At 43.1% G+C, this 15,990-nt stretch overlaps 1 protein-coding gene across 1 annotated transcript; it reads left to right on the top strand.

The window, feature by feature from the left end:
* Positions 1-6,571: 6,571 nt before the first annotated feature.
* LOC141673611 (uncharacterized) lies at positions 6,572-12,276 on the top strand. The gene is made up of 7 exons (XM_074480366.1): positions 6,572-6,838; positions 6,890-7,465; positions 7,643-8,905; positions 9,032-10,536; positions 10,842-11,153; positions 11,527-11,668; positions 12,265-12,276. The coding sequence occupies exons 1-7, from the start codon at positions 6,572-6,574 to the stop codon at positions 12,274-12,276; spliced, it is 4,077 nt and encodes a 1,358-aa protein (XP_074336467.1).
* Positions 12,277-15,990: the final 3,714 nt, after the last annotated feature.

Raw genomic sequence — 15,990 nt, 5'->3', positions numbered from 1 at the left:
TCAAAAGGAGTAAATTAAGATCTGACCAGTATTTGAGGTAAGTTTTCGATCGATCTTTCTAGTATTTTCAAAATTGTATTTTATGTGTTTATATTTGATTATCAAAATATGGGTTAAGTGATTATATATTTGAAAGTATTAGGTGCTAAAAAAATAGTATATGTATTATTGAATCTGTGTGGTGTCGAGACGATAATTTTGGATCTTTGATTTATGCCTTGGTTTGTGAAAATATCGAATAAGAACTTAGGACCGCAGTCACCGGATTGTAGTGACAGTTTTCTGAGTATTATTTGATTGATGAAAATCATAATTGCATTGATTTATGCTAACGGGGATACTTAACTCTGGATGTTTTTAGTTATTTGATTAATATAACGTATTTGCTTTAGAATAATTTTAGTTAATAAATATTTCAATTTATATTATGTTACATGCTTAGTTAAATCGAGTCAAGAATTATTAGTGATTGGTACCTTGGGCTCTGTGAGATCAATTCTTACTTACTCTACTACATAGTTAAAAAGATTTGTTACGAATTATTATTTGATAGGAACGCGACAACTTTGTCACCATACTACTAAATAACAGTGTCAACTCCATATCATACTACTACTTTACATCTAAACTAGACCAATATCAAATACTCACACCCCCGACATATATCACAACTACTTTTACTTCTAATAGGACTTCTGCTAAAACCACTGCTTCTACGAGTGACACGCGGAGGGCTTCCACTAACACTTCGACTTCGGCTTATGTTAATGCTCCTATTATGGTCATGCTTCTCTTAGGGCTCGTGTTGGGGCTCTTTTTATGCTTATTTCTGGACTGAAACTTTTTCTGCTCAATATTCTTGTAGGACTGATGCTTTTAATCATGCCCATTAATGTACAATTATTTAGAAAAATTGGAAGAGAATTCAAAGGATAGAAACATTCTGAAAAGAAAATCCAAGGGAATGATTTTTGAACTCTGCCTCTGGAGCAAACTCCCTCACACAAACGTAGTTCAGAAGATTCCACCTTGTAACCGAGGGAGATCTGGTTTTGCTGGATCATTGTATTCTGTAATAAAGGAACTGAAATTAGTAGCATAATTCAGATTTAAAACACATCATATTTTCCATAGAAAGTATTTCTCTTCCCCTACATTTCCTACTATAATAAGTAAAATATGAAAAACAAGAGACAGTGTCATGATAAGACATGCGGATTGCATTATATATCTTCGTTGCAACAAAGTAATGATACATCTGAAAGAGCACCAGTCAATTACACAGCAACACTCAGATCTCAAGAACTACACATATCAATGTACTATGTTTATGAGTCTTGAAAACAAGTATGTTGTGCCCATACTGTATTTTTAATATTTAATTATATTAGTCTCTAATAACAGGCAGAGGAGATGAGGAATTATCTATATATTTCACATTTGCAGGACAAAACATCTGGATGACAAGAAAAAGTCTTATGTCATGTTAATATACACGGGCGCGCGCACAAACACATACACATTTTTTGAATGTAAAAGCTAAGATACTTATTGCTTCCACAAAAGTGTCATTAGCCTAATTTAGATGACTAGGAAGTAAATTTGCTCCAAGTCTATACCAAACAATAATGTTTTTGTGCAAATTGATGCTATAAGTGAAATTATGTACCCAAGCTTAGATTTTGAATTATGACTAATCAAAAAGAACACGATCTGTGGAACAAAAGTTGGCGACAAATAGAATTCCTACTTTAGAATTAAGAGCAACTCCAAGAGTTTGGTCCAAATTTGGACCGAACCTCGGTCCAAATTTGGACCGTTGAGTATAGATAGCAGTGAAGTAGTAGGTGTAATATAGTTCGGTCCAAATTTGGACCGAAACCCTCTCCAACTTCAACAGTTTGGTCCAAATTTCGGTCCAAATCTCTAAATGTTTATTTAATTATTTTAAGATCTTATAATAATAAACATATTATTTTTTTATGATGTAAGATATTATCTTTATATTTTATTATTATTATTAATTACTTGTTTTATTTTAAAATTGTTAATAAATGAATAATAGAATTCTAATTAAACTTGAAATATATATGAAAAATAGTAAACACGTTTAGTTATAATTTTTATAATAAAACCATTAATAAAACATTACATTCAATCCGAACACCTCAGTAACAGCACGACAAAATATTTTTAAGCTTTAACCGAGGAAGATTATCGAGAAATTCGTCAACCCTGATTCAACACCAACTGTCCACCGTCCAACTTTAACCGAGGAAGATATCGGTCCGAACTTGTGTGCATTTGACATTAATTCAACTGATGAAGAAATTGGGACAACATCAACGGGCCGCCCATTTGGAGTGAAAAAGGCAAAAGGAAAACGCAAACACGAAGAAGGAATTGCAAAAATTATTCAACAGAATAATCAGCTCGTGGAACTAATGAAAAAAAAAATCAAGATTCACAACGAAAATTATCATTTGTTGAATATAAGGAAGAAAATAAGATTTTATTAAAAGATTTGAACTCTATATCCGATCCAAACTTACGTGAATTTGTTTGTGGTGAACAGACTATAATCATGCTGAAAAGATCAGAAGAGCAACGTTCTTCATCTCAAATTCGAGAATCTGAAGATGAAGGTCAAGGATTTCAAAATAACCTAAATAGTTACGGGCAATATTTTGACTATCTTGGAGGAAGTCGATTTAATTTGTCAGACTAAATTAATAATTTAGTTCTCATCGTATTTTCATTTATGTTGTCTTTCAAATTAAGTTTTATGTGTTGTAATCTTTATTTTAATATTTGAATGTATCAGTAATTTGAATTCAACAAATACAATGATATTTATTTAATTACGTTTAAATATTTTTTAATTTAAATTATTATTTAAATAAATAATAATAATATCCTAATATCGGTTAATTGCATTTATAAATACCCGAAATCAAAATTTTATGTAATAAACTAAAAGAAATTCATTAAAAATTATTATTTTAATCTCGGTCCAAATTTGGACCGATGAATAGTGCGGGCCTATATTTAGGCCGACACTATTCATCGGCCCAAATTTGGACCGAGATTTAGGCCACTGTTGGGTGAATTTGGACCGAAATCGGTCCAAATTTGGACCTTCAGGCCACTCTTGGAGTTGGCCTAAGGGTGTAATAAGACTATCAAACAAAAAAATCTGAACTGAAGCAGAAAAGCAACAGAAATTGTTTTTAACGAAAAGCATCTTTACTTATCAAAAAGTCACATGTCTTACTAATACACACTTTTAATTGTTAATATCTTTAATTTCGTATTAGTATTAAATATAAAAATTCTAATGTATTAAAATACTCATAAATACGAATTTAACAAATTCACTCATGATTATATTTGATCTTATAGATTATACGTAAATTAGTAGTCAATCGCTTATCATGAACAGTACGAAATGTCAAAACGGGAAAAATATTTTGGGACGGAGGGAGTAGTATAGTATTTTTTTAAATCTTCAACATATATAGAGATAAAAGAATTTTGCTCAAACTCACATGTTTCATTTCAAAGTCTATGTATCTCTACGTTTTTAAAGGACAGTTACACTTTCGTTATGGATAAAGACCTCTTGTACTCCAAAAATTCAGAATATATCCGTGCAATAAAAATTGGGATGATTCCGAACAAGAATAGAAAAATTAACAAAAAAGTTTAATAAAGTAGTAGCTTGTTCTTTCTTGCCTCTTATTTATAGCTTCATTCCACATATTTGCAGTATACGCTGGCTGCATTCTTGTCTACATAGACATGACAAAAAGTGACGTGTAAAAAGTATTAGGTTCGTAAGAATCAAGCTTTATTTTAACCCATAACTGGATTCATAAAAAATATGCTACAAATAATTCTTATGTGATAGAATGAAAGGGGCGCTTGAAACACAAAGATTTGCATTTGGTACAGAAATTTACACACTCTCAAGCAATATCTTATACCAAGACCACTCGTTATGTTTAGAGGAACATGTCTGAAGGATAACAAATATAAAACACAAGAGTGAGGATTATGCAATATTCCTCCTAGGCTGCCAGCTCAGATTGCTAACCTTTTCATTCTCGTGTCCAGATTCTCCAACCCAAAACTTACCAAATTCATCCTTCAAGCAAACGGCTGTGTGACCAGCAAATGCGCTAGTGACCCACTTTTCAAGTGTTTCAAATCCACCCCGACGCCCACGGATCTTCAATACAGCTAAGAAATCACCAAAGTGAATATCATCTGTATTTATTGTAGTACGCCAAGGCTAACGACGTATTCCAAGTGATGCACCCATGTATTTCTTTAAAAAAGCTAAATTAGCACTTTGACCTCACACACTATTATAAAATAAGGGAAAAACATTCACCAATGAAATAAAGATCACCAACATTCCTGATGGCATTTGTTATATCCAAAATTTGGCATTGGATAGACTCGGGTCAAACGCGGGCTGGTTAGAGTCAAACTCGGCGTTGCAAACGGAAGGACGCGCCCAAGCCTGTAGGACGCGTCCACCACGATGGAGGTATCTAGCAACTGCGGTTTTTTAGCAATGAAGGTTGGGGTACGCGTCCAGAGGATTAGGACGCGTCCTGTCTCTATGGAATGTTGTGAGGAGTAGTTGTTGGAAAAATAATGCAGGTTTTATGAGGGTCAGGACGCGTCCGATGTCTCAAGACGCGTCCTCTGTGTGGTAGATGTATTTTCGAGGATGGGCTCAGGACAAAGCACGCATGGAAAGGAGCAATGAAGAGGTATTTTTACTAATGTATTTGTTGCAGGTACTCTTTGAAGAATTCCCTTCTTGAGACGGTCAAGGAGGGGGATGTCCGTGAAAAGCTTGAAGGCCTCCAGGGGTATGCCTGATGATTGAAGGCCTCCTCCTGTATTCAACGGGTGTCCTCGTTGGGGATGTGGGGTTTACCTTGGTGTGTGCTTTGGGAGCTCTGTTCTTGTATTCAACGGGTGTCCTCGTTGGAGAACTTTGGAGTCATCCTGCACTTTGCACCCAAGAGCTTGGGATCACCTGTCCTGCTATCTGGTGGGTTATCCTCATTCGGGGGACAGGGACGTGTCTGGCATTTGGGGTGAACCGTGGCTATACCTGCGTTCGTAAATCAAGGGAGATAGCTGTAGCGGAGTGTTATCCTTGCGCAGGGAGATGCACTATCCGTGAAGTCCTACGATTACGGATGAGCCTTGGGCCTTTGCGGTTGGGCCTCATAGTTGGACATTCCTAAAGCTAGCAGAAGATGGATATTGGATGGGCTTCTATTGGGCTTAGGAGTAAGAAGTCTCAATGCATTAGACTTCTTCTTCTACGAGAACTACGTCAGGCTTGATCCCTATATAAAGGGTACGTAGGCACATTGAGAGGGTAAGAAGTTGAGAGCTGATAAGAGAGCCACCACTTACTCTGATCAATCTCAGCCTAAAACAACTATAAACCACCACACACCGCTTAAGTTTCCGGTAAAGAACCACCGTCACAGATCTTAGTTCCGGCGAAAAAACCTCAATCTTTGTTGTTACCAGATTCCTCCGTCAACAAATTGGCGCTAGAAGGAGGGGCTGCTAATTAAGGTCGCAATCTTAGGAGGAAAAGATGTCTTACAATCGTGATGGAAGTTCTTATGATGGAAGTGACAGCAGGTCAGAAGGGGAAGGCGGGGGGCGTTATACTCGCCACGAACCTTACGTTCCCAGAAACATGGCGGACCCACCAAGGGCTCCAGATGTGGGGGGGACACCTCCAGTTCTCATCAGCAACACTGATATATTGGAGCAATTATATCGCATGGGGGATACTCTTAACAGTTTTAACTCAAGACTGAACACGGTGGAGCGTCGAAGGACGAGGAGAGGTCGTCGTTTCCCCCGTCACGGTCATGCCTTGGGGAAAGCCCCTGTAGTTGAGGGAGATACCCAGGGGAGCGGGGATAACCCGCGAATCACTCCGCGGCGTTTGCAATATTCTGACGATGTAGAACCTATTGTAGAGCTTGCGGACGAGGACACTGAAGGCAGAGAAAGGCCTCACCTGGGCAACCAGGTAGTGCCACACCCGCATAGGTCTGGACGTACGATGGACGAGCGTCGCCGTGTGGAGAACGCTCAAAGCCAAGACGAGGAAGGAAGGGATCTTTCAACCTTGAAGAAGAGGCTTGGCATAAGGTTGGAGGACGACGATTTGAGGATGTTGCTGGTAGAATGGCAAAAGGAAGGAAACGCCGGAGAAGCGAGGCCCCGTGATACGACGCGTGTGCCCCCCGCATTCCAAAGGGATGACGGGATGCGGCACCGCGAGCACGAGCGTGCCCCTCCGCGAGGAAGGCCCGGGAATTTCTACCGGGGATATCAGAGGAATGGACGAGGAAGAATGGGATATCAATACGGAAGAGCCCCTTACAATGGTAGGAGAGGTGGCGCGCACTCCGCTGGAGAAGCCCCCGCCGTTATTCCCGTAGCTTCTCACAGCGTTACTGGTAATGAGTCTGGAGCGCGTCCTCATGACCAGGACGGCGGGCGGACTTAAGTAAGAATGCAGAATAATGATGAAATTCCGCGACACGGTCAGGATGAACCTCGTGTACGGGAAAACATTCAGAACCAAAATGGTAATATGCCACCGCCGCAGCCTCAAGGTGAGGGGCGGCGAGATCCTCCGCCGCACCCGGGGGGTAATCAAGGGGAATTTCAGCAAGTCGCAGAGCAACCCCAGCAGCCTAATGTTCAAACCATTCCTGGGGTAGGGACGTTTAATGTGAACGACCTCAAGCGGTTACTCAACCATCTTGAGGGAGGAAGAGTAACGGCGACAGCGCAAGCTCCTTCTCCTTTTGCTGTTGTTGTGAGGGAGGCGCAATTGCCCGCGGGATACCGGAACACAACCAACGACTTGCGTTTCCACGGGAACTCTGATCCTGTAGAGTTCTTGGGGCGTTTTAACATTGAAATGGATGTATATCAAGTACCTGATTTGGCTCGATGCCGTCTCTTGGCAGCCACTTTCAGAGAAGGTGCTCAGCAGTGGTTCCAAAAGCTTGGTCCAGGTGTGATTACATCCTGGGAACAGATGAAAACTTTGTTTTTGACACAATTTCAAGCCGCGGTGAAGTACACACCACCTGTTACCACGCTGGCTAATGTGAAACAAAAGGAAGGAGAAAGTTTGACTTCATATTTCAAGAGGTTTAACGCAGAATCTACTTTGGTGAGGGGTGCAACTGACGAAACGTTGAAAATATTGCTTATAGCTGGGTTGCGTGTGGGGACGGATTTCTGGAAACACCTACAAGGGAAAGACCCAGTGTCATTGGCAGATGTGCTCGCACAAGCGGAGTCGTTCAAAGCAATCGAGCAGTCGCTTGCAGAAACAAAAAAGAATGATGATACCTATAACTCCAAGGGGCGATCCAAGAGAAGGGACAGATCTGTAAGTCCGGGTTATCGGCGAAACGCCAGAAGCCCTAACAGGGTAAACGCTGTGAGCTCGCGAAGAGAATGGAGCCCACCATCGAACTACGAGAGAAGAGTCAGCAATTATACCCCGCTGGCGGCGTCCATTGATCATATCTTCGAGGTAAATAAGGACAGGGGAATCTTCAAGAAGCCCGACCGTCTAACTTCATGGCAAAGCAGAGATAAAAAGAAGTACTGTGACTACCATGAGTCTACTGGCCATGACACCCACGAGTGTCGTCACTTGCGGGATGAGATTGAGGAATTGATCAAGGCTGGACACCTAGGAGAGTGGATCGACAAGGTGAAGCGACGCAGGGGACTTGATGACAAGGGTAAAGATGAAAGACAACCCCCGCGGGCGGAGGATGTTGAGAAAACGGCGGAGGTCAAGTTTCAGAGGGCCGGCAGCATCAGGGCAATTTTTGGAGGACACCCTTTTGTTGGTGACAGTAATCGAGCACTTGAAAGAAACGCGAGAGAAGCGCGACATCCACCGCTCACTAACATCCACAGCTTGGAAGATAGACCCCCGAAGGTCTTTAAGGGGGAGTCCGCTGATATTACATTCAGGGAAAAAGAATCTAGGTGGGTGCATCATCCTCACAACGATGCGCTGGTGATTACCATGCTTATTGGGGCAATGAACGTACATCGAGTGTTCCTGGATAATGGGAGTTCTACAAACATCTTGTACTATAGCACCTACAAAAAGCTGGGTTTCCCAGATAGTGACATGTATTTCGAAGATGCGCACGTCTATGGCTTTACGGGGGAAGCAGTGAGAGTTATGGGCTCAGTCAGACTTCCCGTCACGCTTGGGGAAGGGGCTTTGTCGGTTACTCAAATGATAGATTTTAAGGTGCTAGATCAGGATTCCGCGCACAACGTACTGGTCGGCAGACCTTGGTTGCGTGCGTTCAGGGTGATAACCTCGATACACCACTTGATGATAAAGTTCCCGACGCCAAACGGAGTTGGCAGCCTGAGAGGGTCACAGTATGAGTCACGTGACTGCTATCACAAGGCTGTCAAGGAATTTCGCAGAAGAAGGTATGAAGGGAAAGGTCTCCCAGTTGAAGATGTAGAAGATATTCATACAAAACCGGGTGGAGAGGTCCATGCCCACTATTTTGTTGAAAATCCCGGAAAGGAAGAAACCAATACCTCTAGGAACTCTTTTGTGATGCAGGGACGTATTTCGAAAATCCGTAGTGTAGAAGAAGTGGTGGCGAGTCACACAGGGGGAATCATGCGGAAAGAGGTTAACGGGGAAAAGTTGGAAGGGAGAAGTGAGATTTTGCAAGGTCTCGGCGATAACTGCAAGGTTGATGCTCCTCAAAAGAAGGATGCGCCCTTGAATGAAGTTGAGGTTGATGCTCCTCCAAACGAGGACGCGCCCTCAGATGAAAAAGTGGGAATTGAAGACCCCCGAGACTTTGATTTCGATTTGGATCCCAGGATCCCTATGCTTATCGAAAAAACGGGACCGGCCGAAGACACAATATCTATTCCAGTTGATAAAAATGACCCAAGCAAGGTTTTGAAAGTGGGATCTCAGTTGGATGAGGAGATGAGAGGAGGTCTTACCCGCTTTCTATTTGCAAACCTCGATGTTTTCGCATGGAGTCATTCAGATATGATAGGGATCGACCCGGAAGTAATGTGTCACTGTTTGAATATCCACCCGAATTGCAAGGGCATACGTCAGAAACGTCGTCCAGTAAGTGGAGAAAGGGCGATAGCATTAAAAGAAGAAGTAGACCGGTTGTTGGAAGTGGGGTTGATCAAAGAATCGTTTTATCCCGAATGGCTTGCAAATCCAGTACTGGTGAAGAAACCGAATGGGAAGTGGAGGACATGTGTGGATTTCACGGATCTCAATAAGGCCTGTCCCAAGGATAGCTTCCCGCTGCCACGAATTGATCAGTTGGTTGACGCGACGGCAGGGCATGCGTTGTTGAGTTTTATGGATGCATATTCCGGATACAATCAAATTCCGATGTATGGCCCCGATCAAGAACATACATCCTTTATTACAGATAGGGGGTTATACTGTTACATAGGAATGCCTTTTGGCTTGATTAATGCTGGCGCGACCTACCAGCGGCTGGTAAACATGATGTTCAAAGACCAAATCGGGAGAACCATGGAAGTGTATGTGGACGATATGCTGGTGAAATCTAAGGTGACAACTGACCATATCAAGCACCTGATGGAGATGTTTAATATTTTGAGGAGGTTTCGTATGAAATTAAATCCACAAAAATGTGTGTTCGGCGTGGAATCGGGAAAGTTTCTCGGGTTCATTGTCAATCACAGGGGAATTGAGGCCAACCCCGCGAAGATCAAGGCATTATTGGATATGAAGTCACCCACTAATGTGAAACAGGTGCAGAGTTTGACTGGGAGGATCGCCGCGTTAAATCGATTTGTTTCAAAGTCGTCTGATAGATGCAAGGAGTTTTTCAAGGCGATTAGATTAGCTGGGAAAGACTTTGTATGGACGTCAGAATGTGAAGAGGCTTTCAAAAGAATTAAGGAGCAACTGGGGCATCCTCCCATGTTGTCAAAGCCATTGGATGGGGAAAATCTAATACTGTACCTCGCAGTGTCTGAATATTCGATCAGTGCGGTTCTGGTAAGAGAGGAAGACGGGCAGCAATCACCAGTGTACTACGTGAGCAAGCGGTTACACGACGCTGAAACTCGCTACACAAATATGGAGAAACTGGTTTATGCCCTGATTCTTGCGTCAAGAAAATTGCGGCCGTATTTTCAGGCCCATAGAGTCGAAGTTCGTATAGCATACCCACTGCGACAGGTCCTGCACAAACCGGAGTCATCAGGCAGAATGCTGAAATGGGCTGTGGAGTTGGGACAGTTTGATTTAGAATATGTGCCTCGAACAGCGATAAAAGGACAAGCCTTAGCCGATTTCTTGTTGGAATTTGATTCTGAAATTGATGACAAAGCTTTGGTGATGCTATATCCACCTCAAGCCGAGGAGTCTTTGGAGGAGTTTCCACATCCTTGGTGGATCTTGCATGTGGATGGGGCGGTTAACAATGGAGGAGCAGGTGCGGGCATAGTACTTGTATCTCCGGAAGGCCACCACCTGATGAGCGCAATTCATTTCAAGTTTTATGCAACTAATAATGATGCGGAGTATGAGGCGCTGATTAATGGCCTGAAAATCGCTCTGGAAATGGGGGTGCGAAACTTAATTGCAAGAAGTGACTCAGAGTTGGTAGTGAATCAGGTGAATGGGGGATTTCAAGCGCGAGGCCCGCGAACAGAATTATACTTGAGATGTGTACAACGCCTGATTGAATGTTCAAAGAAGTCAGATTGGAATGCGTTCCGCGGGAGAAAAACAGTAATGCGGATGCTTTGGCAAAAATGGGGTCGCAACAAGAGGCTGTGTTGTTAGGATCCATCCCTCTTGAAATCCAGGAGGTTCCGAGTATCCCAGAGATAGAAACTATGCAAGTGGATGAAGCTCCCAAGGAAACATGGATGACGCCCATTCTAGCTTACATTCGCAAGGGAACACTACCCGAGGATAAGTTTATGGCTCGTCGACTTCGTTATCAAGCCGCAAGATATGTGATATACGATGAAGTCCTATACAAGAGAGGGTTCAACCAACCTCTACTCAGGTGTGTTGAAGAAGAAGAAGGAAATTACATCCTAAGAGAGGTGCATGAAGGAATCTGTGGCAATCACTCGGGGGGTAGCTCGTTGGCAATGAAAGTGTTGCGTCAAGGGTATTATTGGCCCACAATGAGAGAAGATGCTACAAATTTCGTCAAGGCATGTGATCGCTGCCAGCGCTTTGCAAACTACTCGTCTATGCCGGCTACACTCTTGACGCCTATGGCAAGCCCATGGCCGTTCGCCGAAAGCTAAAGGAGACGTCAAGTATGCAGTGGTTGCGGTCGATTACTTTACTAAATGGGCGGAAGCTACGCCACTGGCTACTATCACCGCAAAGAAAATCAGAGATTTTGTTTTCAACTCAATTGTATGTAGGTTTGGAATCCCTTACAAGCTGGTCTCCGACAATGGGAAACAGTTTGATAGCAAAGAGTTGCGACAGCTATGTGAGGAGTTAAAAATCAAGAAGGAGTTTGCGGCGGTCTATCATCCTCAAAGCAATGGACAAACAGAGGCTGTTAACAAAATAATAAAACATACCCTCAAAACCAAGCTGGAGGAACGTAAAGGGAATTGGCCTGAAGAACTCCCGAAGGTGATGTGGTCATACAACACTACACCGCGATCTACTACGGGAGAAACGCCGTTTATGCTGACTTACGGTTACGAAGCTATGGTCCCCGTGGAAGTTGGATCGGGATCACTTCGCAGAGACTGTTATGGGAAAGAGGACGCTGAGGTTAATCAAAGGCTTCATTTAGACCTCTTAGAGGAGACGAGGGAAAATTCTCAGCTAAGGCTAGCAGCATATCAGCAGCGCGTCGCAAGGTATTATAACAAGAAGGTAAAAGGACAGTTGCTGAAGGTGGGGGATTTGGTACTTAGGAAAGTGATGCCAAATACAAAGAACCCCCAACATGGAGTGTTTGGAGCTAATTGGGAAGGACCGTACAGAATAAAGTCTATCCTGTGGAAGGGGACTTATCACCTTGAAGACATGGACGGGAAGCTAATTCCGCGAGCTTGGAATGCGGAACATCTCCGAAAGTATTACCAGTAAGGCGTGGCTTTGGCCCCTTGCATATTTCTTTTATCATTTTGATTTATGCTCAGTTTATAGGCTAGAATTAAATAAATTCCTCCTAGCCTAGGGGGGTGGTGCATGTACTACTTACTCTGGGACTAGTTGAAGGGTCATTTTTCAGAAATAATTTCCCCACAGAGCATAGTAGTCGTGGGACTGGTGCACTTTTGACATCAGAGCGCATTATAAATAAAGTTTTGAAACAAACAAAAATCTAATATATTTGCTCAAACTGCTTGGTCTCATGACGCGTCCTAAGCGTAGGACGCGCCTTAATCTAGGGTTTTATATGAATGAAACACAAGAAAAATGTACTATTTCCAAGGACGCGCCCAAGTTATCTTGGTTGATGCTCCTTTGGACTGAATGTTACTATGATATTGACAACATAAGTAAAAAAGAAAAAGTGCTTGTCAAAGACGCGTCCTGCGGGAAGGATGATGTATTTTGGATCAAAGGTGAGGCGCGTCTTGAGTGATAGTTCTATGTGGATGTTAACTGAAGTAGTGGCTGCTAAAAGGATCAATAGAACTTGAGTAAAAATATAACTAGGCAGTGTACTATTTCCAAGGACGCGCCCAAGTAAATATTGGTTGATGCTCATGATTTAAAAGCAAAAGCAAGTCCCTACCAAGGACGCGTCCTCCCTGAGATGAAATATTTCTAAGAAAACATTAAGGCATGTCAAACAGTTAGGACGCGCCCCGTCGTGCTTTGTGCCTTGGTTAAACACACAAGTACAGTGTAATGTCGTGCTCATGTACTTTCCAAGACAAACAAAGACGCGTCCAACTAGAGAGGACGCGCCCATAATGGATATTTGCTTGACGGGAGTAAAAATAATAACAAGTTAATCAAAGGAGACGCGCCCTAAGTATGAGGCGCGCCCATGTAAAAAAAAAGGAGAGTGCAAGTGGATGAAGTTCAAAAATAGTCTTTACAATTTGCAAGGCTTCAAAGGGCCTGCGCCTTTAAGGATAGTTTAGAAAAAGTACATGAAAAACATAGGACGCGTCCTAGGCAACAGGCGCGTCTTAGGGCTTGTCCTGGTCATTTGCAGGGGGAGGTTGAGTTTGGAGTGGAGCAGGCTCAGGGGACGCGTCCTCCTCCTCTAAGCCTAGGAAAATCCTCTTGTTTTTGATGGAGTTTGCGGCCCTTACCCTAAAATCGTTTACCCATATCTGGGTATCTGCATCAAACTTGGAGAATGTATACTCTGGGTCGTTGGCAATAAACCCAGAGCACCATTCCTCAAACCCAGCCTGGAAGCCGTGCTGGTAAACGAGCTTTTTCTCTTCTGTCCACCCATGCAGCCTATCATCATTCAGGATGTCGAGCTCCAGCTGCATGGTGGAGTTCAAGGTGATGACGCTGTCCACTTGTTTTTCCATTGCAGAGACATTGCCTTCCAGAACAGCTTTTTCTGTTTCTAGACGCGTCCTCTCTCCCTCCAGGCGCCTGATTTCAGTATCTTTTTCTTGTGTAAGCAGGGCAATGTGTTTTTCCAGAGATTTGACCTTGTCTTCGGCCTGGCTCTTTGCAGTATCAGTAACTGCAAGACGCGCCCTGAGCCTTGCCGCCATGTTGGCACTCTGTCTGGCATGAAGGTGAAGCTCAGCAGCGGCCTTCACCATGGCTTTTTCTGTTTGTTGCTCTGTTCTGAAAGTCCAGCCTCTGACTTCATCCTCTGAAAAATCCCCAACAGAGGACGCGCCCAGGTATCTAAGAACGAAGGACTGATCGTCAGGAATGATCTTTTGGCGTTTCGAGGGCGCGTCCTCCCCCTCCTCAGGAATTTCAAACGCGGGAGTCTCTATTATCTTTGGAGGAGGAGAAGGAGTTGCAGCAGGAGGTGGGGTTTTTGCCTTTGAATCAACCTTTGTGGGAGCTTGTTTCCTTGCCCTTAGTTTTTTGGAAGCCCCAATTGCGAACCCTTTGGGGAGTGAGGCCATATCTGTAATATAAACATTGAAAGGAATTAGTTAGGTACAAGGAGACGCGTCCTAAAAGTAGGACACGCCCATTTCATGATATAAAGGACTACGTGCATGTCAGATATAAATGAACATAAAGATAAATAAATGTATGGTAACGACGCGTCCTAACAGTATGACGCGTCTTACCTAAGACGTTTTCTATAATAAGGAGACATGCCCGGGGGGTAGGGCGCGTCCAAGGTGATAGTGCATATATGAAGTAACTTTTATAAATTATGCTAAAATTAAAGGGAAAAAGTGAGCATAAATACGATGCGTCCTAACGCCGTGACGCGTCGTACGTACAATGATTTCTTACCATGCTCTAAATCCACCTTTTTGGTGATGTCTGGCTGAATAATTTCTGTGGCTTGGAACCCTTTGGACTTTTCAGAAGCAGTAAGGATAGGTTTCCCATTGTGGAAATCTCGAAATTTGCAGAGGGAACCCACTCTTGGGGACAAAGCTCCTATTTTCTTCAAGTTCTCCTCGGTGATCATGTCCTTGAGGTTGAAATGTTTTTCAGCATACTGTAACACTTTTTCTGCTCTCTTCTTCTTCTTTCCTGCAAGCTCTTTCTGGGTCCTTTTATCTAAGAGAAGGGAGGATAGGTTACAACAAAGAAGACAAAGAAAGGGGTATAAAAGAAAAGGCGCGCCCTAATAAAGGGGACGCGTCCTGAATGTTGGACTCACTTGGTTCCAAGTTGAAGCGAACGCGTGTCCTTTTGACATCATAAATATAGAAGAATGGCTCCTTCCAGTCTCTTTCGTGGCTAATTTTACCTTCATTGAATCCCTTGTTGTTCAACCATTTGTTGACTACCAGGAAGTGGTACCCGGGAATTGATTTCCTGATGCTGTAAAAGAAGCTGAATTCTTTCATTGAGGGCGCGCCCAGCCTTAAGTTATGGTACATGATGAACAGAGCCCAAGCTAGTTTGTATGAATTTGGTGATAATTGGACTGGAGCTACGTCGTACCATTTTAAGATTTTCTTAATGTATGGATGCAAAGGCGCGCCCACACCCAAAGAAATTAACTTTGGGGTAAGCACCATTCTGGGGATCCTTTGGTTCCCGACATTGAAAATGTGCGGCCTCATGGTTCGAAGAGGGCGCGCCCAGATTCCCTCCATGTCATAGTACTTCATGTGCCATTGAATTTCCCAATCGGTTGCCGTCGAGTCAAGAGCTACGCATGCCAGCTTGCCTTCTCTTTTTCTTCTAGCATTCTTCTCTGCCTCAGTTAGAGTGTCAAGCCTGGTCCAGTCACAGTCCACTTCAACATCTGAGGGATTCCAATGTTCCAGAGGGGAGTCTGATTTCTGAGGGGATACTGGATACGTTTCGGGGTCAGGAATCCTCCTTTCGAATTCATTCACGCTGAGAGGTGACGCGTCCTGAGAGGGAGTCGAGCCTTGAGAATTTGACGCGTCCTGGGAATAGGACGCGTCCTCGCCTGAAATGGCTATTTTTTGGGGTTTTTGGCTTGTGGTTAAAACAATTTCGTCGTCTGTCCAATCTTCAATGGCAGCCCTAGTATCGAGAACCAGAGTTCTTTGCCTTTTGACTCCTTTCTTCTCCATTCTTGAAAGTATGGGAACATGATCCATGGAGTCAGAACTGGAATTGGACATTATTGAGGTTTTTGATTTAAGGGAACAGAAGACGCGTCTTTCTGCTCTAAGGAAGGAATTCGAGCCTTGAGAATTTGACGCGTCCTGGGAATAGGACGCGTCCTCGCCTGAAATGGCTATTTTTTGGGGTTTTTGGCTTGT

This window comes from Apium graveolens, chromosome 7 (genome assembly GCF_009905375.1).
Source record: "Apium graveolens cultivar Ventura chromosome 7, ASM990537v1, whole genome shotgun sequence".
NCBI classification, from domain to species: domain Eukaryota; kingdom Viridiplantae; phylum Streptophyta; class Magnoliopsida; order Apiales; family Apiaceae; genus Apium; species Apium graveolens.
The sequence above is the reverse complement of the archived record's forward strand: the minus strand, read 5'-3'. Positions and strand labels throughout refer to the sequence as shown.